Source organism: Diadema antillarum, unplaced genomic scaffold (genome assembly GCF_040938485.1).
Source record: "Diadema antillarum isolate AM-2024a unplaced genomic scaffold, OU_Dant_1.0 seq00000292_RagTag, whole genome shotgun sequence".
Classification (NCBI taxonomy): Eukaryota; Metazoa; Echinodermata; class Echinoidea; order Diadematoida; family Diadematidae; genus Diadema; species Diadema antillarum.
Window position 1 is genome coordinate 556,287 of NW_027271318.1, and position 27,154 is coordinate 583,440.

A 27,154-nucleotide genomic window follows, 5' to 3' on the forward strand; every position below is an offset into this window, starting at 1 on the left:
GGTAAAAATGACTTTTTTTTATTAATGGACAAATAATCGGTTGAGTGATGTCCTGTCCAAATCTCAACTGTCTTACTCCAAAAATGAAGCCACCACAGCATGTCAAAGGAAAGGCTATCCCATTCGCCACAATGCTTTGGCCGCCATGTTTTTTGGCTCTCCTGAACATTTGACATTTTGTAGATACGAGGTCTTGACGGCCCAGCGACGATATGTATCTGAAGCTCTTATCATTACTACATGTATATCACTGTTGTTGGAGTTGCAAATGTCCCAGATCTTCAGAGACGTAATTTTGCATCTGAAGTGTAGTCTGGAATTACACAAGCTTTTGATATCTCATTATCAAGAGCAATCTACTCGTGATTGTCATGTCTCTGAGGTTGACATTGTGTACAGTTGTAGGTGAATTGGAAAACAAAAGGCCAACCGCTTGAGAGTTACCAATATGGTAACACTGCTGTGTCTCCAGTGACATCCAGTGGTTTCTGATATTAGATTCATTGTGTGATTGAAAAGATAGACCATGCACAAACACAGATGTGCTTTTACTTTCTAGCATCCACAGCAAGTCTTTGCAGGAACAGCCTCCACTGATACCTGACTTTGTTTCACTCGCATTCATGTCTTTAGTACTGACTCTTGGCTAAATAATGGCTCATTAAGCACCAACTTCCAGTCCTGTAATGGATAGAACTTTGGTATCTCTCTATAATGCTGCCACAATACATGCAATTACACTTCAATCTCTTGAAGCGAGTGTCAAGTGTTTTACGTCTACCTGTATACATTACATGTCTCATTTTTCTTGTCCCTTCCCTTTCAGCCTATTTCATGCCAATTTTATAATGATGGTGATGATGTAAAGATGATACTGATGATGATAATCACGCACAGCGTGTTTAACCTGATGGGTTCCATGACTCTCCCTGTAGTAGACTAGGAGTGGGGGGAAGAGAATCACGAGTAAAATTACATATGCCTCTCTTCTTTCCTTTTGTCGATTCATCTTAACAGAAGAATGAGAAAAGGAAGAAGAGGAAAAGAAGGAGGAGGAGGAAAAGAGGAAGAAAAAGATATACTGTAAACATTGATATTTTTGCGTTATCAATTTTTCCCTTTGAGTGGCTCAAAACACATTCATGGGTAGTTGAATTCCCGCTGCGCAATTGTCAACCCACTTACAATGCGCACAGAAAATTGTGAAGATATTTTCTTGGGTTTTAGAATTCACGCTAGCCAGACGTAGCACGAAGTAGGCAAAAATTAATGAACCGCGAACATTTCTGCGTTTACAGTAGAAGAAACAGGACTAAAAGGAAGAGAGGAATAAGATGTAGAACAGCAACGAAGCCATAGAAGAAGAAGAAAAACAAAATGCAGAAAAAGAAGAAGAAGAAAGAGGTGGTGGAAGAGAGGGGGAAAAAATACAGAAGACAACTGTAATGGCAACATATAAGGAGAAAACAAAAACAAAAACAAGAAGGTAACCACACGTAGAAGAAGACAAAAAAGAAGTAGTAGTAGAAGAAGGAGAAGGAGAAGAATAGAAACAGAATGAGTGTCACATCTTCTTCATCCCTACCTCTGCAGGCATGTGCATCAGCAGGACTGCGGCAACCGGTGCCTGCCCCTGGCAGTAGCCATCCCTCGGGTTGTAGATGCTGTAGGCCTTGAGGATGCGGAAGAGATCCTGCTGTCCGTTGCCCCCCTTCTTGGCGAACATCTCGTGGAACGGGAACTGTCGGTCCAGGTCCTTCTCGATGACGTCCAGCCACTTGGTATCTCCGGGCAGGGCGTCCAGTTCCTGGCCACACACACACACAAAGGGGACAAGAAGAAATAAAGTATGAGAAGCAAGGACTTCACTGTTTGGGATATTCCACAGATCAAAACAGACTGTTATGCGATGATAATGTATTGAAAACCAAATCAGATCTGCTGGATCACACTGAATACATTTTGGGTCATTCACTCTTTTTACATACAAGTGAGGATTTCCCACAGTGCAATGTATTTTTCGTTTTCCATTTCATTTCTGCCAAAACACGACATATTCACTAATGTTCACATATTTAAATGCGTCTTCATATCTTTCGAGAAATGTTGTAAACTTGTTCTAAAACAAAGTTGCAGAAGTGTTTGTGTACAGCCAATGTATGGAGGGGGGGGGGGCGTGGGGGCAGGAGGAGGAATAGGCCTCTCTAACTCTTTGATAGGCCCCTCAGAAAAGGTCCCCTGTTGTACATATTCTTTAATTGTACTTGTAACTGGAGATCACATTCCTGCTAGCACAGGTGCCCACAGGTTGGTCAGATTCACGAAGGAGTTACTACACTCCTTGGTTTTAACACCGTAGAGGACTTTGGGATGTACGAATACAGTAATGTCTGTCTAGAATGGAGCTTCCTGTCCACACAGGCAACCTGCCTACATCTGTTGCTATCTATTATCTCAGATTCGTCCCAGTAATGAAATAACTTTATTTGCAAGGGACCAAATGTCACAAAGCGTTCAAATGGCCAGACTCAAGCTCACTGTCACTTGCACGTAAACTTTAAGTACACATTGGCAGACAGCATTAGAACAGTTAATACAGTTATAAACGAAGTGAATATGACTGCATTCAAATTTTAAAAAAAAGTAAGATCTCATGGTGTTAAGTCTATATAGAAGAAAGATAAACTGTGTACTACAAAAAACTGTATCATTCTGATATCAGACATTCATTGATCACAAGACTTGAATAGGTGACCTCATAAAAGTTAAACCTAGTTATGATGGGTGTGTAATCTATTATCTGAAATGCACTCTGCCATCTTTAACTACCGCATAGAATAATTAAACTGCCACCGACAGTCGACTGTGATGCCTCTACTTCTCAGGCACTGTAACCGCCATGTATTTTGCAGGATTTTTATTGCCGCAAATTTTGCGAGTTGGGTGCTAATAACAAATGTAACGATGCACGAGAAATATTAACTCTGATCCCGACATGAATGCTGAGTGCACACGTACACTTTTCCATGCATTACTGTACTCTATGAACGTGAATTTAATCACCCGCAAAATTGTCGAGAAGTCCCGATTCGCAACAATTAGACTCCCTAGACATACGGCGCAAAAGATAATCACTATCTGCAAGAAGATGTACATGTATGCAAACGGCCCTTTAGATCCATTTCCATTGTGGTAAAGTTCATTGATTTTGCCCACTGAACAAGGATTCTGTTGAAAGGAAATATGTAACCAATATTTTCTTCCTATTACAACAAAGATCATCACTGGTGCCCACTTCATAAAGGGGTTTAAAATAGGTGAAAGTAGCTTTGACTGCAGTTACCATGGTAATGACTCCAACAATAAAATCTGAATAGCAGCTGCATCGCTGCTGCCATAGAAACTGAAACTTATGATTAAAAGAGCTTTATGAAATGGGGCCCTAGACCTACCAATGGAATCTATGGCCAGAAAACAATTATATCTAAATTTTTATTATTCTTTTTTAGCTTGACCGCTGACCACACAGGCATTCATTGAACCCACTTATTCATCAATTTCTATCCTTTTTACCAGATAGTATCAATTTACTCCTGATTTACCCTTCCTGAAAATTTATCACCACTGGTCATTCTTAGATGAAGCTACAGCTGAAAACAAAGTTTTTAGCCAAAGTTCAGGGACCTTTGACCTTTGACCATTGACCATGAGGAATTTTCAGCCAATAATCTAATCAGCTCATCTTCTCCTTAAATGTAGCATGCATGATCAGAAAATTCATAGCATTTCTTTATTTTCCCCTTGTGCAATGACAAGTGGATAGGCAGATGATGAATGGACAAGTTGAACAACCTATAAAGCCTCCATCATCCTACTAGGCAGATAGGCACACAGGCAAACGACAGTATACTGAAACATATCAGATTCACTTGCAGTTCTTCTGATAATGGTTTCTGCAGAGTACCAAAGCCAATATTAATTATTTCGAAAGGGAGTATGACCACAAACCACTAAGTGCTATTAAAAGTCTCTCTATTCATATCAAGTCATATGTGAAACTAGGAATACGATTTGTTGTTCAAAATTTTCCGGAACTTTCAGTTGTGCTACAGAACTGCATTTCAAGTATCAGTATGTCAAGCCTCGGTCACAACCCGCCGTACTTGCAAGTGCATGCTGTCTACTTGCAAAAACGTGGGCAAAATTTGGGGATCTGTACGTAGTGAGTATCGCCTCAGTACGGATTTTGGACCAAGCAGACACGCCATAGCACTTATAGGACGTGGAGAACTTTCGCTGCATTCAGGCTATGGATTCATACTAAGTACCTAAGTACAAACAGGTTGATGTACTCCCTCTCTGCTCTTCCACTCCCCCCCCCCCCCACGTTTTCAGAAAAAAACAAAAAATGTGAATGCTGTGGTCTCCGCTAAAAACGTACGGACTATAAACGAGCACAGTGGGTTGTGACCGAGGCTACACTTGTTCTGCATACCATGAATATTGTTTAAAGGGATCATATAGTTTTGGTTGAGCTTTAACTTCAGGTTTTTTATCATTTTTGGTGAGATAGTGAGAAACCTCTTATAAAATATGAAAGAGTATGTAATTCCAAGAGGGATCTAATATCTATTTGATGAAAATTGTTTTTTAAATGGCCGAGATATCCAAAACAGAGTGATCCTAATAAAGTGTGGGACCCACATTTTATTACGATCATTTTGTTTTACTTTGTTTTTGGATGTTTCAGCTATTCCGAACCCGATTTTTATCAAATAAACTCTGAATTCCTGTTAAAATGGTATGATCTGTATTATTTCGTAAGTGTTTTCTTGGTATCTTGCAAATATAGTTAAAGCCCAATTTTCATCTCCACCAATACTGTACTATCCCTTTAACAGTTTAACTGTTCAATTGTTATCAGTTGAACATAAGAGAGAAAAAAAAATCATCTGAATGTATTCTCTCACTTCTGAAGCCAGAAGAAAATGAACAGATTTTTCTGTAACTGAAATACAATATAACCCCTTTCATTTTCTATTCACTCCAAATATCATGTAAACTATAAAACAACTATTTATAGAAACACAGACTGTACAGTCTATCCACAAGTATACAGCAAAGACAGAGATCATCGCAAGTAAAATGTCAACTGCAGAACTTGGTTTCTTCGATGAAAGTACTTAGTGAACATGAAACTGAATGATGTTCCTCCTTTCTAAAGATGTTGCGTGGGAGAGATAAACCCACGATGATACCAAATAAGCCTTGGATGCATGTCAATGATTGGGGGGGAACTTGATAGTTAACAGCGTATACTCTATCTGCAATGAAGCACGCCAAGCCTATGTTAAATTTAGAGCATTTGAGTTTCTGAGACAGAGGTTTTCTGTGTCAGACAACTTGGCCAAGAACTCACCTACTCTGAACTGAAAATAGACACTAGCTTTTTGCCAGAAAGGGAAAATATTACGCCCAAAATGTGTGGACATAATACACGTACATCTGTACAGTCATCTGCATTCCATTTACACTGTCAATAAGTCACATTTTCATGCTATAGAACCTATGCATAAATTTGCATAAATTACAAAGAGATTTCACTCTTTCTCTTAACACCTCCCTGGTTTGATACTCTGTCCACTGTATGAGCCAATTTCCCTTCCACAAGTATACAGTCAGAAGCATCCATCTGAAATGGGTTTATTGTCATTATGGTCACCATGTCATTGCAACAGGTGCATCAATCACAGATGAGAGAACCATATCTTTAAGCTCGGATGACTTTACGAACATGGCCTGCAGTCCTCCTTTAAACAATTAGGAGGATAATTGACTCTCTCTCCTCAATACAGTCTCCACATCCAATCCCTGTCTCCTCACATCTCAGTTTCTTCTCCTTCTCCCACCACATCTTCCCACCAACTGGGTCAGAACCCTCAGCATGGCATCCAAAACATCCCCACCCACTTAATGATGCCGACTGCTGGCTTGGGGGCAGTTTCAGACTTACCATAGCACTTGCTTACAAACATATATTCAGAAGCATGTTTCATGTTAATGTAGTGATGTTGGTACAATGTACGTGCGAATGCTCACTCGAATCGAGTTTCCTCTAAACACGGTTTTTAAATCATATTTGGCCAATTTCGGTCAAGAGGGTTTTTTTCCGACTGATTTCTGTAAATACCAGTATGTGAAATGTTGCTTGCTAGATTATCTAGCAATAGGGTATGTGATACAGCCATTGTATAAAATGTTGCTTACAGTTAGCAGTCTGTGAGGAGACAACTTTCAATGTCTGCACAGCATCATGGTTCTGGATACAAAGCAATCAACAGATGATGTGATTTCATGCAAAAATTTTGTGTAGTGTGAAACTCTGTTGATCTCCAGGTGCAAGGAGACTGTTTACAGCGATCCCCACCCCAGACGGCGCATGTTAATAACCTGCAGACACTGAGTGACTCATTCCACTCATTGATTCCTTCAAGGTACGCACACACACATAATCACACGCACCTACGTATATAGACAGCATCCTTTAGCTGTATCCATGAACCGTGTGAACTGATACTTGTGACAAAAACAAAGAATACTGGTTACGAAAGACATACCGAGGTGTGATGAACGAAATCTATACAAGGACATGAAATATGCTTGAGATTGTATTTTGGGGTTTCTTTTTCTCATGGGGGGGGGGGGGGGGGGGAGGAGGGGCAGGATTACCTATGTACAATAAACACGAACAACACCTGTATAATGTATTACAAAATCCAGCTAGTGATTAAAATCAAATAAAATCAAACAAAAAGGAGAGTTTTGTATATATTCCTTTCTCGGATTCAACTTTCTGTTTGTTTCACTTTTACCTGTAAAGGGAGGCAGTAAGAATTTTCATTAAGGTATAAAAAATATATGACTGAGAATACTTCAAGAACGTGTCATGATGTCAAAAGTTTTATTCATTCGGACCTTGATTTCATTCAGGTAAAATGTATAAATTTGTAAAAGTAGATATCACGGCATAGCACCAGGTGAAAATTATATAACGGTTGTTGTTGGTTTTTTCTTTCATTTTTGCTTTCTGTGTGTTACTGATTTTTACTTTCTGTTTTGCTTTTTGTTTTTTGTTTTGTTCGGTTTTTTTTTTTTTTGGTAGAGCCTCAAAATACAGAAAGGTCACTGTATCACATTTTAAAATCACTGCTGCTCAAGTCCTATATCTAGGCTGAAATCTACTTTGTGCTGACATATTTATTACAGTTCATCCAGGATCACCTCTTCCTTCAAGCTACTTCCATTTCAGTTTTGTGTTGTTTTTGTTTTGTTTTGTTTTGTTTTGTTTTTTGGGGGGGTTGTTGTCGTTGTTTTTCAATCAAGTTAACTTTTTTTCTAATACAGGGCAAAGTCCTATACACAGATTTACAGGGGGTATACCTGTGACATTTCGACATGCAGACTGACAGTAAAGCATTACAAGGAAGTTGAGACCTTATGGGTGGCACTGCAGAACCGCACCAGACACAGGCCAAAGTAAATAATGGAGGAGTCGTGATGACTTTTATAAAGGTTGCAGCCCTGATATTCAGGGGAAAGATTGTCTTCTGATACGTTGTGCTCCTTGCATGCATGAATTGATGAAGAAAGCATTATACTCGTTTGTAGCAAGGTTCAGCACAGAATGCTGCAAAACCAGAAATTTTGGCATGCTGAAAACTTTCACAAATTTCATGAAGAGCCAAGATTCGCGAAAGTAAGATGCAAACAAAAATGTTTGTCTACACAACGTATTGAATGCCATCAGTGGCAATTCACGAAAGTTTCATGCCACAAAACAGATGTTTTGTTGTTGTTGTTGTTGTTGTTGTTCATTTTTAAGGCAGGAATTCACTAAGCATTCCTCAGTTGTAGCTAGGCAAGCTCAGTGGTTGTTAAGGCAGTCTTTTGTGATGGAATCATGCATTGAATTTTAATACATTGCAGAAATGCTTTACTAAAAGCAGCATGCATACAGTCATAGCACTACTTTGGAAATTGGAAAGAAAAAAAGACTTCTTCACACTTTTAAATATGTGTAGGTACAAATTAAGATAAGAATGAAATATTATTTTTTTAAACAAAATGTTGATATTCCGGATTTCAGCATTACACATTATAAATACTATGCAAATAAAAATTCAATCAGTTGTAATATATCATTACTACAGACTCATGAATATTGAAAGAGTTTTAAGACGAATAATCTTCTGCTGGTCTAAAAAGTGTAATTTTCATAAGTCTGGATACAAATTTTGTTGCATAGATAAGAGGAATTGGGCAGATTTATCACAAACAACAACATTGGGACAGTTTTCCATCAAAATGAATATAATATTTTGAACTCACTGAAAATATTTGTGAGCTGTGACACTCTCTGAACACAATGTGCCCCTTTAAGGGCTTGGTATGTTTGAACATTCCAAGCCATTCTATGAATGAAGTACCTGTCGCCATTTAACTTCTGGGTCATGGCCTATGTACCTTTCAAGTGCATTGGAATGTAATAATGCATATTGTGCCATCATCATCTATTAATGCAGAAAAAAAAAAACGAAGGTATGGCATATCTTTCAGGGGATTATCTTTTTCTCAAAATGCCTAATTTTCTGGAGGTTGCAGCTTGCACTTGATGTCAACTTCTTTGAATTATTCTCATGTATATACTGTAATCTTTTAAATTTCTTGGTGTTTGCGTTGATAACAAGCTTTCATGGAGGAATCATATTGATAACATATGTAAAATTATTTCACGTAACATTGGCGTAATGAATAGATTAAAATATTATCTTCCTTCATCTGCATTATTAACTCTTTATTCTAGTTTGATACTCCCTTATTTAAACTACGGGATTCTTGCTTGGGGTAATACATATCAGATGTTACTTGATAAACTTCTTTTATTGCAAAAGAAAGCGCTTAGAATTGTTTTTAATTTACATACCCGAGAACATACAGATGCTTTGTTTTCTGACCATAAAATATTAAAAGTAAATGATTTGTATGTGTTTCAACTTGGTCAGTTTATGTTTAATTACAACAGTACCTTTTTACCTAAAATATTCCACGATTTATTTCATCGAAACAGTCATGTTCATAACTATCCCACGCGACGATCCGACGAATTCCATCTTCCGTTAATGAGAACCGCACATGCCCAAAATACATTTCTTTATACCGGACCCAGACTTTGGAATAATTTAGATAATAGTTTAAAAGATTCCCCCAAATTTGTCACATTTAAATATAAACTCAGAAAACATTTACTTTCTATTTATAATCTTAGATAATTTAAATTGCTATAATTTATGTTTGAGCTTTCACCTGTCCTGATGTCGCAGCACTTGGCGTGTTCTGTGTGCAGACCTCTCTTCTTTCTTCTCTCCTTTTCCTTTCCTGTCTATTGTTCTTCGTAGACTTGTATTGTTACCGTCTTCTCTCCTCTCGGTACTGTCTCGCGTCCAACAGTGTATATGCGTGTGGGTAATTGAATGTGTGTACGAATGTATTGTCCTTGTCTTATTTTCCCGGTACATGTGGTTCAATGAATAGTGTCCGGGCACTATAGCATTGGTATTCTATATTTTTTTCCCGACCTGTGTATCTCAAAATAACTACATGTATATTGTTATAGAATAGTATATCATTCACTCATTATTTATCTAGCGATCCACGTCCGACAAGCTTTGCTTTTTAGTGGATCACTATTTTCCATGATCGAATTATTTTCCGCTCGCCCACGTAGTATTTGTACAGTGTTCCTCTTTATTATTGTACATATATGTTGTTCTATAATTTGTCTCGTATATTACATGAATCTTTTGCAAGCGTTTGAACAATATCAGTTAATGACATGTATACATTGTACTATGTTTTTGATTTTCGTTGATTGGAAATAAACTATGATTGATTGATTGATTGATTGATTGATTGATAATCATAACCTACAAATTAAGAGAATTATTCTAATATATAGAGGGACACAATGCAGTGTGGTTCTGAGTCTTGGGCCACACGTTATTCAACCAGAACATCTTAACCCGAACCTGGCGGCCTGCGTATTAACTCTAATTTTAGCATTTCACAATTCAGTATGGAACGGGTTAAAGGGACACAATATTTATATGCAGTGCCAACTATAAGAAAGGATGTTGCCCTCAAGTAGGCAGCACCAATCAGGGTAATGCCTATCAATTCATAGGTACAATGTACAAAGTATTTGATTGACTTAAGAGGGCCTATCTGAATCATAGCATTACTGCCCTTCTGTTTCTCAACTGAACACACCGTTTCTTAATCACTGCCATTACACACTATCGTTCCCTCATTCATCCTAATTCTTTCCAATACAGGTTGTGGCTCCGTCACATGAATAAACCCACCGCCTCTCAGTCCCAAGTGAGTCAGAGTGGCCCAAACTTTTTCTGTGAAGTACAGTCACTCCCACTTTAGCGAGAGATAGGCAGGGAACCCTGTGAGGGAGACCTGTGGATCAGGACAGTTATGAACCTCTTCTGCCAAAGTACAATCATCCCTGCTTTAGTGGGACAGGCTTTTTCTTCTTCTTGGCTGAGGATAATTGTGGGCCTGAGTGGGGACAAACTGTAGCTTGTCTTCCAAATTATAATCATCCTATCTCAGTTGGACAGACTTTACACATGTATTTTCAGAGCGTACACAGAGGTTTATGGTCAACATGTACAAGACATTACTGTAAAACAAGAAATTTTCACGTGCATGAAACTTTTGCACATTTTGTGAGGAGCCAAGTCTTGCAAAAAGTAAAATACATGTAAAAGGTTTTGTCTACCTAATGCACTGAATGCCAGTGGCATTTTGCAGAAGTTCCATCTGCTCCAATTCACAAAAGTCCCCCCCCCCCATTCTTTTTTTTTTTCATCTTCTTTTTTTCCCCTATCTACTTCCATTATAATCTTTCTTGTGCTTTCATTCTAGCATGACATTCCATAAATGATTTCATATTCATATGGCAGTTGAATGAACTGCTCAAAGCATTATGTATATTTCTCTTCCTGAATGTCAACAAGCTACGGACAGCTGTATACCGATTTAGTTTGGGCCTATGGGTAGGCACCTTAAATGAGGTTGACCTAGAATCAACTGCTCATGAGCAGGGTTTATAACATTTTATGATTTGCCCACATAAATCTTAACATCTTCCTATCTACATATGAAAAGTGCATCCTGGGAAAAGAGCAAAATATTTCTATTAGACTGAGAAAAAAAAAAAAGCTGTGCATGTGACTACAGCAACACAACAATGACATGCCATAAATAACTGCGAAGGGAAGGACAGCCAAAGGCTACTGTACACTCATTCCAGCAAAGTGGAGGTTGAGGATCAAAATAATCAATCTTGATGACAACAGGAAACTCCTGCACACACCGGAATATAGCTCCCAACAGCCTCTGCACACTCAAAACAAATAACTAGTGTAGGTGTCACAGCAGCAAAGTGATAGAATACAAGAACAAGCCACATATACAAATGTCGACAGGGTGGGAGCGTGGAGAGCTCGGAAGCCCAGCTATTTTCGGCACACCGCTAAGCTTTAGGATGACAACTGGAGACCAAAAACTCTCGCAATCGCAGGAAATGGGACACTTCCTCGTGTATGGTCGACTGCACTCACACAGTAGCCATCCAACAGTAAGCTCTGTTCTTGCTGAATTGATTATAGACAGTTGATCTACTAGTAAACAAAAACAGTCTGTATCTCACATAAATATGTGTTATTCAACACAAGCAATGATAACACATATGGAACAGACTAATATACATACATTCACGCACAAACACACATCTATACACTCACATTATACATTTTGCAATGTGCTATGACACACTTTTATATACATATTGCTGCTGCTCAAAAGTTTCAAAAACATCACTCAATGTGGAAAAATCGGTGACGTTAGATAAGCGAAGAAAGTGGAAAATAGGACAATCTGTTTTAATTTTCTTGTATTCACTGAAAACCCACAATACACATTAGATGCGAGGGATACATTCCACTGAAGATACTGGATAAGCACCAGTCAAACTGCTACAACTGATGTACATTTCTTTGACACAGAGGACTTGGTGTGAAGCTGGCTCGCCAGCACTAAAAGACCAATTACTGTATACCGCGCATATTTCTTGAGCTTTTAATTTTCGCGAATTTCGCGAGTCAGGTGCTATTCGCTAAATCAAAGACACGCGAAAATATTGGCTCTGATCCCGATGTGGATGTGACGTACACTTCTCCGTTCAGTACAAGACTCCACTATCGCGAATGTAACCACTCGCGAAATCATCGGGAATGCCCGATTAGCAAAAATTTAGACTCGCGAAATATATGGCGTATACAGTATAAGCACCTGGGCCCTGTTGCATAAAAGTTGAGATCAAACACACAGTAAGTCACTGAATACTCAATTCTGATTCACTGATACCCGACTCATGTTTGATCTTATGATTTATGTTTGATGTTTGATTGTATCTTTTTACCTTTGAGCAGTTGTGCATGATGTATTTCATGATATCAGATCAGCATTTCAACATCCATCAAATTCATGAATGCTTCATCAAGCCCAGGAGTTCTACTATGGAAATGACTAAATTGGGATTTGATGGGACTCGATAACCTTCGACCCGAGATTCAATGAAAAATACTTTTAATTTGCCATCAATGCAAATGCAGCAATTCATCCAAAAGTAATTCAAACTCAGCAAGATAGAGCAAACTCATAATACACACAAAGGTGTAGCATTGCAGAACCTCAAAATAAAATGAGCCCCCTAATAATATCATAAATCAGCATTCAGATTTTTTACTTGTAACATTAAAGTAACATCTCACATCGTTCTAAAGATTATAGAGCATGAGCCAATATTCTATAAACTTTTCATGGACATTTCCTTTTTGCTACATTTCTATTTTTCTGGGTTCTCTTTCTTACAACTTTAAAGGGTACCACTGAGCATGGACTGTTTTTTTACTCCGTAGAATGATAGATACACCAGTCATACACATATCACAACAGCCTTTACATCTAAAAAGTACCTACCGACTCCACAAACGGACAACTTTTGTGCAGTATTTTGCCAAGTTCATGCCCCATGGTGATACATCACTTGTTACAAGTGATATTAACATAGGGCACTATTACACGTTTCCATGGAGATTGCTGGCCCCTCCATGCGCCCAGTCACAACCACCACTTGCGCATGCATGATATGCTAGTCTAGACCAACTGTACATACAAACACTGTACATGCATGTAGCAGACGCTCCAGTGGCGGATCCGAGGGTGGGGGGCACCTGGCGTGCGCCCATCTTTATTTTTGTTAAAACAGAAGAAATAAAAATAAAAAATGAAAGGAAGCACCTGCGCCCCCCTTTAATTTTTTTTAAAAGAAACCATCTTTGTCAGCGCTCCCACCCCCCCCCCCCCCTTAACAGAATTCCTGGATCCACCCCTGCGCTCTTCCATTATTGATACAGTGGACCTGATAATCTAAAAGCAATAAGCACCGAAGCACAAAGTGTTTTATTCAAATGCACTAATAGATAAAAGTCGCACTTGGAAATTATAATACAGGTACTCAATAAATTCTGTAAACACCATGTGTATCTTCTTGGTCTTCTCTCCACAGAAATCCTAACCATGCTAGAGATATTTCATTGGCATGTGTTTTTTAAAGGGATGGTTAAGTACTGGTGGAGATGAAAATTGGGCTTTTAACTTTGTGCGAGATACCAAGAAAACACTTATGATATAGTACAGAGCATACCATTTTAAGAGTAATTCAAACTTTATTTGATGAATATCGGGTTTTGAATGGCTGAAACATCCAAAAACAAAGTAAAACAAAGTGATCGTAATAAATTGTGGGTCCCACACTTTATCAGAATCGCTCTTTTTGGATATCTCAGCCATTTCAAAACCAATTTTCATCAAATAAACGTTGAATTTCTCATAGAATTACATGCTCTTTCATATTTTATAAGAGGTTTCTCATTATCTCACCAAAAAATGTTAGAAACCTGAAATTAGGTCTCAACCAAAATTGTACGATCCCTTTAAAGCAAAACTAAATGAAAGTCTTCATTGAATTAACCCTGTGGTCCCCTGTAACATGTCTATTGATCTATCTTGCTATCTATTCATTAACTTATCTAAGTATCCTTCTCTCTGTCCTCATACCACTGTGTCTATACAGCTCTGTACATCCAGTGCTCTTTCTTGCCCTGTTGTATAATTCCAATCATCAGAATATGTTCCTTCAATTCCACTTTGCTCCAACGTGTATATATGCAATCATTTGCACCGACCCAACATGGCTGTTTGCGTTTAATCAAGTTTTCCTCCCCCCAATATCGGCAAACTTTCCTCTCAACCAGGCATTCCCCACTGTCAATATTTGTGGAGGCCAGGGTTCGACCAGCCCAGCTGTGGTACCGATCAAAAGGAACCACATCCCGTGCGACCTTATTCGGCCCTGTATGATTGATACCGCTGTACTGATGCTCATAAGAGTTATCCATCACCACAGAGCCGCGATATATGCATTCTCCTATCATTATCAACGTTGTCACGCGGACAGGAACGGCGCGTCTATGGTGAAATTCACAGATTTTTGTATTCTCCATTAATTGTCAAAAAAGCATCCATTTTGTGACAGTGTTCTTAATAACTGAGCCCCTTTTTTTTTTCCAGACATTATCTATTAGCACCATGTTATACTAATATCACATTTTCATTTCACTTCATTTTCGCTTCATTTTATTTATTGTCCACATCATGGGCATTTGTTTTGTCCACATAATATGCTTTTTACAAAAACAAAAAAAAATGGATACAACTACATAATCAACATTTAAATGACATATACATAAGAAATAAAAGAGGCATTATTTTGCCAACATTGTGAAAACATGATGGAACAAATATCATATCACTTATCTTATATCAACATCAATGTTCCATTCAACATAGAGATGTATCTTATTGGGACACAGGGTGAAACTACAGCTCCACCTCTGCAAAAGACCCCGTCTCTGAAATGTATTCAAATTCTATGAATGCTTTGATCACAAAAGATTGCCGTAACAACTACTATAGCTTGCTGGAGGCTTGCCCTACCTCGCAAGAATTGATAAATGCTATTAAAGTGAATTACTGCCTACTAAAGAAACTTCACTGGAAGGAGCAGGTGAACAAAACGGTTCATTACTCGCCTGCAGGAAAAGAAACATCCTTGAAATTTAATACATTACAGAAACGGTCTATCATACCATGGAGCTAGCTCCATGATTATACCTCAGAAATAAAACTATTCATAAAGCACACAACCTTGATTGTGGTTTTCTTGTGAAAGATGAATCTGAGAAATTTTTGAAATTGCTCTTCTTCTGCAAGATGACTATAAGTTGTCAACACAAACTTGCACATATACGCACACACACACACACACACACACACACACACACACACACAAGAAACAAAAAACACCATGATTAAAAAGGAGTAAATGCAATCATAACCGCTCAACTATCATCATAAGACGCACCCTGTACATGCATGCACTGGAGGAAGGACATGAAATATTGTATCTTGATAAATGTCAAACATGACACAAGACACAATGTGGTATGACAGGATTCACCTGTGTGGAATAAAGGGAATCACATTCAAAGACATATGAATAGCACTGGTATTGAACTACTGTATGAGGCAGGACTGTCAATATTCACACACTATCCACATCAAAGATATTCCACAAAAACAAGATACATGTAAATACAAGTAATTTCTATTGGCAAATATAGTTCCTGAATCAGGATGATTTCCATTTTCTCTTATACAGGTCTACACGAAGAGATATTGATGTTTTTTAAAGTGATGGTATAGTTTTAGTTGAGATGGGGATTCAGATGTTAACTTTTTGCGAGATAATGAGAAACAACTTACATGAAATATTAATGAGCATATGATTCCAGGGGGAAATAAAATTTGATTTGATGAAAATTGGTTTTGAAATGGCCGAGGAATAAAAAAACAAGGTGGTCCTAATAAAAGGTGGGACCCACCTTTTATTAGGACCATTCTGTTTGGTTTTGTTTTTGGATATGTCAGCCATTTCACAACCGCTTTTCAGCAAACAAATTTTTTATACCTCATAGAACTTTATGCTCTTTAGTAGTTTCTCATTATCTCGCAAAAAGTTAAAACTTGAATCCCCATCTCAATCAAAAACTATACCATCCCTTTAAGGACGAATTCTGCAGAAGCCGGAAGACTTGGCAGCTCTGTATAATGTAAGATTCAAGTATTTCCCCTCACATTGGTCGACTTTGCCATAATGCAAAAGCACGGAAAAGGAAGAGATACAATTTGTTATCTCTTCCTTTTCGGTGCTTTTGCATTCTGGCAAATAGCTGCATGCATGTCTAGTGAGTGTATGCCACAAAACATCCTGTCATAATAATGTAAGTTCAGCTTCTTCACACGTATTTTTTTTTTTCAATGCAATGCTACATACTAAATTCTATACTTTTTTCTACTATTATAACCTATCCTTACTTTTGTATTGTATTATTGTGGATTGTGATATTTCAATGTTCAACAAATTGTTCTAAATATCAAAGTGCATTGTAATTGTTTATTTGTAATGCAGGGCTCTCTTGTAAAGCAGTTTTTACGTGATGAAGAGACTACCCTATATGAAAAATATATAATAAATAGATAAACTTACAATAAACTTTTTTTGTTTTCTGATCTATTTTTGTTTTTGTTTCTACTTGTGTTTTGTCAATAGCTTCACAAATTTATAACACCTTATATATATTTTTCTATTTTTTCAATTTTTTCCATGTTTTTTTTTTTTTTTTTTTTTGGGGGGGGTCATTTGTCTGGCAGGATTTGCGTCATGACAGAAGCACTGACAGGAAAGAATGGACGGGGGGGGGGGGGGGGGGGGGACAAGGAAGGAAGTATTACTAACAGGGAGGCATTACTAAAACTACTACCTCCGCAATCCCATTTCAAAACCAAAATAAACCCATCAATGATGAGACATTTATACAGCTTTACACACACATACATTCAGAGACAATCACACATGCACACACACACACACACAAATACACACAAATATACATGTAAATCATTTACACATACTGTACATATTCAAAAAGTATTTGAATCACATGCACAAGCCCACACACAAAACGCACACCATACATTGTATGCAAATACACCAGATAAGATCATTTACACACACATTTCACACACAGACATACACAAAAATTAAGTAAAATCACACACACAAAATACACACATACACACATCGGATACAATCACTAATACATCTCAATCACACACTCAGCTCAAGCACAATTACACATATAAAATATCACACACATATACACACACACACACAATACACATTATAGCATACAGGAAAATGAGGTAACACAGCTTATCATATTAAAGGAAATCCTTGATTGCACAAGAGGAGGGAAAATCTGTTTGACTCCCCATTGAAAATTCTCCCACCACTCACAAAACACAGAACACGATAAGTCAGCATTCCACAGGAACAGGTCATTGAAATGCAATGACTACATAACTGTACAACATGCTAACCAGTGGTGGATCCAGAGAGGGGCGCAGCGGCCACGCGCCCCCTCTTTACTTTTTGTTAAATCAAGAGAAATAATAGATTAGGAACAAAAAATGGGGGAATGAAGTGTACCCCCCCCCCCCCTTAACAGAATTCTTGGATCCACCCCAGCAAACACTGGACTACAACGTATCTTGAAAATCCCATATTGTCCATATTTGAGGCAAAATATAAATCAGTACAAGGCTGAATAATGAATATTTCAGTGTGAATTCTTTTAATATTCTGTTCATTACTGGACAGCTGGATTACTTTTATGCTAATGATCACTTATTCACCCATACTAGCACAGCTGGATTATTTTTATGCTAATGATCACTTATTCACCCATACTAGCAATGAACAACTTGTATCATGTAAAGAAGACGAGTGTTACCTGATGATGTATAATAGGATACTGCCATATCATATTTCACCTTCTAATTTTCGAAACAGAGACTATGTTTATACAATATTCTTGGACAATGATGAGCCCATAGACTACAGGCTAAAAAAGTGTCCTATTTTCTTTTCTCACAATGACTTGCAGTCTTCTTTTGAGCCAGTTCAACCAAGGAGCTGTCTTTAAAGCTCCTTGGTTCTATACACAGCATGTACATAAAAAGCTATTCCATGCATTGTGCTGTTTTTTTTTTTGTTTTTTTTTTTTCACCCACCACGCCATATGCACACTACTGTAAAAACTCCTTTTTTGTGAGGGTTTGATTTTCACAAATTTTGCCAATCACAGTTTCGCCTTGAATTCAACAAAACGTAAAATATCTCCACCTGAACTTGATCGCATAAAGTTGTGGAGTAAATGGGCAGGAATAAGTACACTTACGACAGCCTCTGTGTCAAATTATGAAAACAACATCTCGCAAAAATGTCTGTGAACTCCTCACTTGCGAAAATATTTGTACACGCGAAAATAACGGCTTTTACAAGTCCTTATGCCTACTCATGACTCAGATACATCGTAGTTATCAATCTTCATCGGTAGATCTGCTTCCTCACACCTCTCCAGTAAACTCTCAAATCTCCTTGTTTCTGTTTCTCTTTCATATCTACAATGTACTATCATCCTCTCCCTCTCTTTCTCTTTGCCAATGTTTGTTTAATCTTCCTTTCTGTCTCTGTGCATTTATCAACTAACTTTGAATACCTGTCTACATGATAAATCATTTCTCTTCTTCCGGTTAAAAGTCTCTCTCTCTTTGTGTCGATTCAGGTACCTGCAGCAGTATACCCGTCTGTCTCTTGGATGTCTGTCTGTCTCTCTCTCTCTCATTAATCCGTCCCTCCGTCTCAGTCTCTCTCTCGCTCAGGCTCGTTAAGACCTGCAGAACACGTCCCTCAAGGCTACACCAGTGACACACTCCCCAGCAGGTTTTTTTTTTTCCAAGATGAAGGAAAAACATCCTCCATCCTAATTAGAGTTTACCCAATCAACTCTCCCTGAGACAGAGTAATAACAGGAGACTGCCATGTGTACACACTGTTCATCTGACATCCCACATATCAAACAAAAAATGTTGACATGTGAACTAAAAAAGCACTCAGAGAAGCTCATTTCCACCCATACGTGCATGCTGAAATCGCCCTATAGCCGCATTCACACTAAAATAGTTGGATAATGATCACGATCCAAGTCTTGAGATTTGTACAAGTTAGAGTGAATCCACTAATTATAAAGAAGCCTTGTGTTTGCCTCATCAGCTTCCTACATGCTGCCTACGATAGTTGTAGTGCCTCGAGCAGATCAAGCACTTTATTGCGCGTACGCAAACCTTGAAATAAGCACAGCTTGAACTTCTGAGTTCATTGACCCTATTTGCCAAAAAGATGAAAATTTCTTTAAAAATTCATCAAAATTCCCGCATCACTACCAAAATTCGATCATTTGTTCCTTGTGTGATTATCAACTTTTCCCTGCAAGTTTCACCTGAATTCATTCACAACTTTATGAGTTATTTTGCAAACAAACAAACCAACGCCAACAAAAGCATAACCTCCTTGGCGGAGGTAATATGTAATACACTCTTATCTATCCATGCCAGCATCTTCAGTGTTGACACTGCTCTACCAGTGGGACTTGCCCTTATCAATTACCAGGTACTGTAAAACAAAAAAATTTTGCATGCATGAAACTGTCGCAAATTTTGTGAGGAGCCAAGACACATGAAAGTAAAAGTAAACCCGTAAAAGCAATGTAAGCTGTAAGCTAGCCAAGTTACTATGGCTATAAAAGAAACACTCTTCCATGTATTATAGACATGGCATGGTGGTACAGATAGAGAAATAAATCTCGCCCCATGAAGAGCCTGAGGTTATAGACGAGTCATCGCCACTAATGACCGCATACTCTCCATTATCAGGCTCACATTAGTCTGGTCTTGTCCTTGAACTTCTCCCATCATAACCCCCCAATGGCAGTGAATGAGATGGCTGTGAATTTAACCATGAATCATGCAAGAACTGCCTTACACAGGGCCATTGCTCCATTCAACTTGCTCTTTGTCACAAAATAAAAATGCATGTAGACATGTACATATATTCTTTTTTTTCCCCACAGGCATAAAATACCCATTAACCATCATTTATGATCTACTAAATGATTAAAAAAAAAAATGTCTCCGTGCCTTATACAAGCAAATAATAGACACAGCATTTTGGATACATACATATGTACATGTACTGGTACCAATGCCGATAACCATCATCCCACACCATAGTGTAGACAGACATTTCCTGGCAGAGTCAAAACTGTCTATTCATAGGGCCATTTACAGTACAATGTGGTTCATGGCAGGTGGCCCTTTCTAGCTACATTGTACAAGGCACCAATTTCAGCATTGGTCTATGAGCTCAGTTTATTGCTCTCTCATGCCACGACGGCCTGAAATAGGTCCGTTTTGCACAATGTATTCAAATCCATGGAGCTATTGTTTCTTCAAGGGGTATCTCCCTTTCACACTGCTTCCAATGGTGAACTACCATTGAATGCACCATTGAATTAAATGGTGGTTCACACCTGAAAATCATTGAATTCTCCATTAAATTACATGGAGGTCCACAAGTGAAAACAGCTGAATGCAGCACTGAATGAAATGGTGGCTTGCAGGCAAAAAATGCTGAATTCATCATTTAAATAAATGGTGATTCACAGCTGAAAACTTTTGCATTCACCATTGAATTATAAATGGTGGTTCACAGGTGACAATTCTTTTCCTATTGAAGAACATTCCAATGAATTTGTGTCTAACACTGTATGAGAATCCAGCCATTGACAAAACCACATTACTTGGCTCATTGACAGCCCTACATGTACATTCCCAAATGAGGAAAACACAGGTCCTTAGCAGACAAGGTCTTTTTCTTTTCCCGCTTGTATTACTGTGCCATCTTAGTTTCAGATATTTAGTTTTGATGCACTAGAGTTTATTGCACATTTAAGTTTTAGGTTTGAACTACTTTATGATATTGGAGCTTTCGTGCAATGCTGTCATATCTAGCCAAGTCGGCCAAAGTATCACTGAGCTCTGTGTTAGCCTTTGCTCACTGTGGAACTGCTGGAACAATTTTTCCTCTTTTTTGCCCCTTCTTCTTCTTCTTCTTCTCCTTCTTACTCCTCAAACCAGCCATAGACGTGAGTGAATGCAGAAAAATTTAAAACACACAAACTTTACACATTATGTAGTCTGTACATACGTACATTATGTGGATCAATGAAATTTCAAAATGTGTATGCACTGACAAGCAAGAAAAGTGCGTATGACCAGAAACAAAACACAACCTCCAACAATCAATTGGTATTTCGACAGATGTTTCACCTAGCCACACCTTTGACTGGCGAACAACTACGCTGTACAAGTTCATTGGTGTTAACCCTCAACAGTTCGGAGGGTAATATGAGCCAAAATTGAATGGATACTTTCACCTGTGTTTCAACCAAGTTTCTTTTCATGATTGGATATTCACCGAGGGCACCGAGCGAAAATCTCCCTAGTGTGAAAGGGGTACTACTTTATACTCCTCCGAGTGAATACATCCTCATATATCATGCAAACCATTTCAGATGCATAACTTGTTGCCATGTTGTGTCAAGCATTCTGGTTATCGGGATCAACTTTGGTCATATAGATCTCTACATGCATAGTACAATGTACATAGTATGTCCACCCTAGGCGGATGCCGAGAGAGTACTGACTGACGGAAAATTGATGCCCATGTCTTGAGTGCGACTGAAACAGGTGTGGAGATAAACTAAGGTTAAGAGTGCATAATGTATGCAGGGGTTAGGTGGTGGGGTGGGGGGAACTTACCGCGAATCGGTCCTTGTTCATCTCTACCAACTTCTTGCTGCCACAGAGAAATTGCCACGCCCTGCCCCTGAGGGATGATGGGATACCTTTCCGGCATCGTTCTCTGACCTGATAAAATACACACACACACACAAATCACAAAAGAACAAGACAGAAGAAAGATCCCTGAGAAAGTTGTAAACTAATGGAAATTCATCATACATGAAACTGAAGGATAATGCAACTAACAGAAAAATTTATATTTGACAATAGAATGTAATGACAGCAAAAGTTGATGAAAATCTGCTCAAAAATAAGGCTGATACGAAGAAGTTTGTAACCATTTGCATGTAGCAGATCTATACAAAGTAGTCAATCATTCTGTTCATGTGATGTCTAGATGTCTAGATACTGAGTCTAAAAGTTGACTCCATTTAATAGTTGACTGAGATCAAGCAGGTATACTTCATGTGTATACATGCACTCACTACAAATTGTACCAAAGAGGCCATGTATGCACGCAAACACTCAGACAAGTTCTAAAGACAAGTGTTTGACATACTTGCAATTCCACTGCCTGTTCAAGCTGACAGGTAAATGTTCTATCGATATCATACACGAGGAATTTAGGAGGAAGTTATGAGACTCAGAAATTTCACATATACTCACCAGACATGACCTTTACCGTTTTACTTGCAACCACATATGAATGCAACTTACAAGAAGTGGTGCTGTGATACCCTAAAAACTCTTCCATAGGTTTGTACACAAGAACAGGATAGAACAATGTTTTAATGCTGCACATAGTGGCTTTCTTACATTACAACACATTCCATCTGTGTCCCCATACTTCTTGAGTCACACCGAGCCGATTTTCCTCAAGCTCTCTCCGATATGCGGTACAGAGATCACATCAATTCCATTCATGCAACAACTTCTTATTTTTGCTAGTCAACTCTTCCCTTAAGATGAGAAATACTGTAACAACGGAAAAGCACCACAATTTTCTCTCAATAGAATTTTGAAAAAGAAAATGCACTAACAGGAAACAAAAAAAGACACTAATTTTGATTTAAAGACTGCTGTGGTTGCCATGGTAATTCTGCTGTTTGTTAAGATCAACCAATGTGCATGCTTTATAGGCACTGCAGATGATTGCACAATCAAAACTACATGTGCTAATGAACCAGCTGAGTATTTAGACGCAACATCAGCAGAGTTCAGATCGATGGGCCCCATACTGATCATACGGCACAGCAATGATCAAGGTACAAACATTTTCCTCTTCTGACGCCATCCATATAGAACCCAGATTTGCCCCCATTATTGAAATCTAGTCCAATACCAGCTGGATCAATTTGATGCAACCATGCTGTGTCGCTTCTGGAGCTGGAAATGGAGGTTTCATCAAATCAAATCATTTTGTTGTTTTGCAGAGGAGAGAAAAATACCCAGCCACCACATACAGTGTACACCATTCAGTAATATCACATGCCATCTGATATTGACATGTCAGCTCTATGCTGATTTCATCAAAATGAAAGTGTACAAGTTGTGTTGCATCGAGCATCATATCATCAAATACGATCTACAAGTAAGACACAAAATGAAAGATTCTACGGTACTTGAAATGCAATAGTTGTGATAAAGTACAGTACATGAAACATCAGATTTCAATTACTGCAGAGATGTAAATCATACATTTACTACTTACGATTTCCATAGCGACTCCCAGGTTACACCACATAGCTATACATTTGTATGTTGATTCTTCTCTTTCTTTCTTTTTTATTTCTGACTACCAGGTAATGTGCATGCAATGTAAAGGGTTGACACTTTGCTCTTTATACAGATCTGTATCATGTGTAACATGCATTGGCTAGGCACGATATTTGTGCTAAAACAGATTACCGTATCTTGGTTACAGACTGATTTACAGAATAGACAGATTAGTCTCTTCAGGTTGGGGAAATCCCCATTCTTACCTTCTTTGGTTTTTTGGTCATCCATTTCTCCCAGTCATCAATCATGTCCAGCCACTTCATCTCTCTTTTCCTCAGGATGTTGATCGGCACTCCGACATCGCTGATGTAGAGAGACACAAGGGAGGAAGGGAGAAAATTACTTTCATATTGGTCAATTTAGCTCTTCAAAACATCTAAAAACAGTCACTCTGGAGTTGCTTGTGCACTGTGGTTTATACCCCTTGTGGCATCTCATTTTCTCGGGGTTAAATGTTTGTACTGTATTATAAATTTAATCTAAAAGTTATTGGGCAAATATTCAATGAACAGTATATTTGAAACAGCAAGCCTGTTGCACTGTCAGTATGGGAATAAAGGCAATCAATGTTTTTCAGAGTAGGAGAGAATGTGTGTGTGTATGTGGACAGTTTGTATGTGTGTGTTTTGCATGTAAATGAGTCAGTCTCCTTCTGCAATACAAAGACCACATTGCATTAGAATTGACTATCACTTTTATGTTGAAAGACAATCAGCATTACCATGAAATTAGACCAATTTCTCTTTTCGCAAGTACTGTAAACGTCAATATTTTCGCGCGATTAATTTTTCGCGCTGAGCGGCTCGAAAACGTATTCGCGGGTTCTTAAATTCGCGCTCCGCAGCAGGTTACTTTACTGTAGTACACATTCACTGCTTTCATCCAAAGCCTCTGCTACATAGCTTGCTATGCCAGCGTACGACAAGCGACGTAGCGAGCGGCTCGACTGCGAGTACAAGCACTCAAATACGTAGTACAGCTGTGACTGTAGTACCGTAGTCACGGGGGAATGTAGCATCGGTGCGCGCGGTGCACACTGCATGCTACAGTACACAGCAATCTATCGTCTCTTCGCACAGTACTAGTAGCGTAAACATGCCTGTACATTGTACTACGTAGCAGTATCATCGATGAAGCGCACACAATTCATCCCGTTCAAAATGTGCATAGAAAATTGTGAAGATATATTCGCGCGTTTTTGAATTCGCGCTAGCCGAACGTAGCGCGAAATCCGCGAAAATTAATGTACCGCGAAAATTTCCACGTTTACAGTAAGTTGTACATGATGCCAAAAATATGGGAAATTTACAGAGCACTTTAACTTGTTTCCACTAACAGGTTCTACACTTGCACTGAGTGATTTGAGTTATTATTAGATCTGACTTATCTACATTTGTATGTGCTAATTTGGGATACTCCTGGTTTCTACTAAAAATTCAATGAGATTGTACTGCATGATACATGGAAACATGACTAATGCAGAAAGCAAAAAACACCACAACACGCACACATACACACATTATTGTACAGTTGGATGTACGATGTACAATTTGATTGTATACAGTCGTACCTGGTACACTGCATGTACAGTGTTTGTATGGCCCTATACATGTAAATGTATGCATATTTTATGAAAAAAAAATTGTCTACGTCTATCAAATATGATACACAATATGCAATGCATTATATCCATGTTCATGATTGCTTTGGTTTCTTTTGTATAATTTTCATACTGTTATTCATCTACACGTTTTATTATTTTACAGTAGGCAGAGTCCCATTACTAGCATACAGTACGTGTACATTGTAGGTATTTACTGTACATTTGTATGATATAATCAGTATTGTCATCTTTTTTTTTTTTTTAATTCAATCATGGAAATACTCCATTTACAAGGAAACGATGAAATGTGACTATACAGATGTAATAATGGGATATGATCTTGGTCACTTGACACTGATAATAAAATAGGGATGCTGACACGTTAAAAACAACCCATCTCAAAGCTGGATCCTTAGAATGGCGCTGGGGCTACAGTACTGTACATTGTATGTTAATCTTATGAGCATTCTGTCCTGATGAAATACCTTGCACAGTATATTAAATGTACAATGTGTATGTCATTAAAAAACAACAACAACAACAAAATCTACTGTATGCATACAAACACGTCAACAGATTTAGTACCACTGACACAGCAAGTGACTGATCTACCGTAGTCTACAACAAGTGTATAACAATCTAACATACAATGTACACAGCTCATACCACAAAAATTATCATTGCCATTCTTGAAGTGTTTTGAGTCATAAATTCAGCATTAACACACAAAAAATACATGAAAGCGCTGCCAATTATGTGTAGTGTACACGTGGGCCATTCCAGGTACAGTGCCTTGTACGCATACAATACTGTACATGTAGTACTTTGCATAAAGTAAAATTCATGTGAACAACACACATTACAACTTGTACAGTGAAGCCCCAAACTATGCCAGAGTTTCTGACATCTCTTCCTGCACTTTACGCTTCAAGTGCAATGTAACCGATACTCAATGGATTTAACACAGCTGTGATTAGTTTCAACACAGCAAGCAATGACGGCTGGTGGCAAGCTCTGAAGTTCAGCTGGTATGGGGGGGGGGGGGTTGTGACATCATTTTCTCAAGGTCGAAGAAAAGCGATTTCACACATCACACAAGGTGGTACAGTAGGTTGGAAGTCTACTGCACTACGTTCACTGTATTACAGTGTTCATTCATTTCATGGTACTACAAATTACATTGTATGGTATGATAGAGCAGCTGTACGTACGGATGTACATGAACACCATAATTCATTATCTTAACCATACTGATCAGACATCTGAGCAGGGCAACTCAATTATACTTTATTACCCAAGTTTTGACCATCATCATTATTGACCGGTCAATAATTTTGTTATTGCGTGCTCAGAAAAGTCAATGGCAAACTGCTTGTAAAATAGGGGGGCAATAAAGTTGGATAGATGCTGTAAACATTCTATCTCGCACTTGTACCAAAAGAGTTACAATATACAACTGTACTCACACTTGCCGAGCCTTCGCGCACTATATCAAGAGATGGCTAGTGGTACCGTGCATACAGTAATAACAACTTGCCCTGTGGTCTATCCGTTTTCCCCTCCTAGGAATGCGATTGAAGATGTGATTACATTAACTGCTGATATTTTCAAGTTCGCTCTAAGATGTCTGATTTTGTTTAAATTTATAATAATGATATCAATTGACTGCATGGCTACTCTCTGGGTATACAACATCAATTGCCCTCACTAGAATGATATTGCCCGAGTCAGGAGACAAGGGAAATACAATCT

General features: G+C 38.3%; 1 protein-coding gene across 1 annotated transcript in view; it reads right to left on the reverse strand.

Annotated features, from left to right (window-relative positions):
- LOC139730127 (uncharacterized) overlaps window positions 1-27,154 on the reverse strand; it is a 61,053-nt gene that overhangs the window by 20,948 nt on the left and 12,951 nt on the right. Inside the window, exons 2-4 of the mRNA XM_071641030.1 lie at window positions 24,003-24,102; window positions 22,039-22,146; window positions 1,586-1,807 (exon numbers count right to left, since the gene is read on the reverse strand). Of these exons, the coding sequence (XP_071497131.1) occupies window positions 1,586-1,807; window positions 22,039-22,146; window positions 24,003-24,102 (430 nt within the window). The remainder of the gene's footprint in view (window positions 1-1,585; window positions 1,808-22,038; window positions 22,147-24,002; window positions 24,103-27,154) is intronic.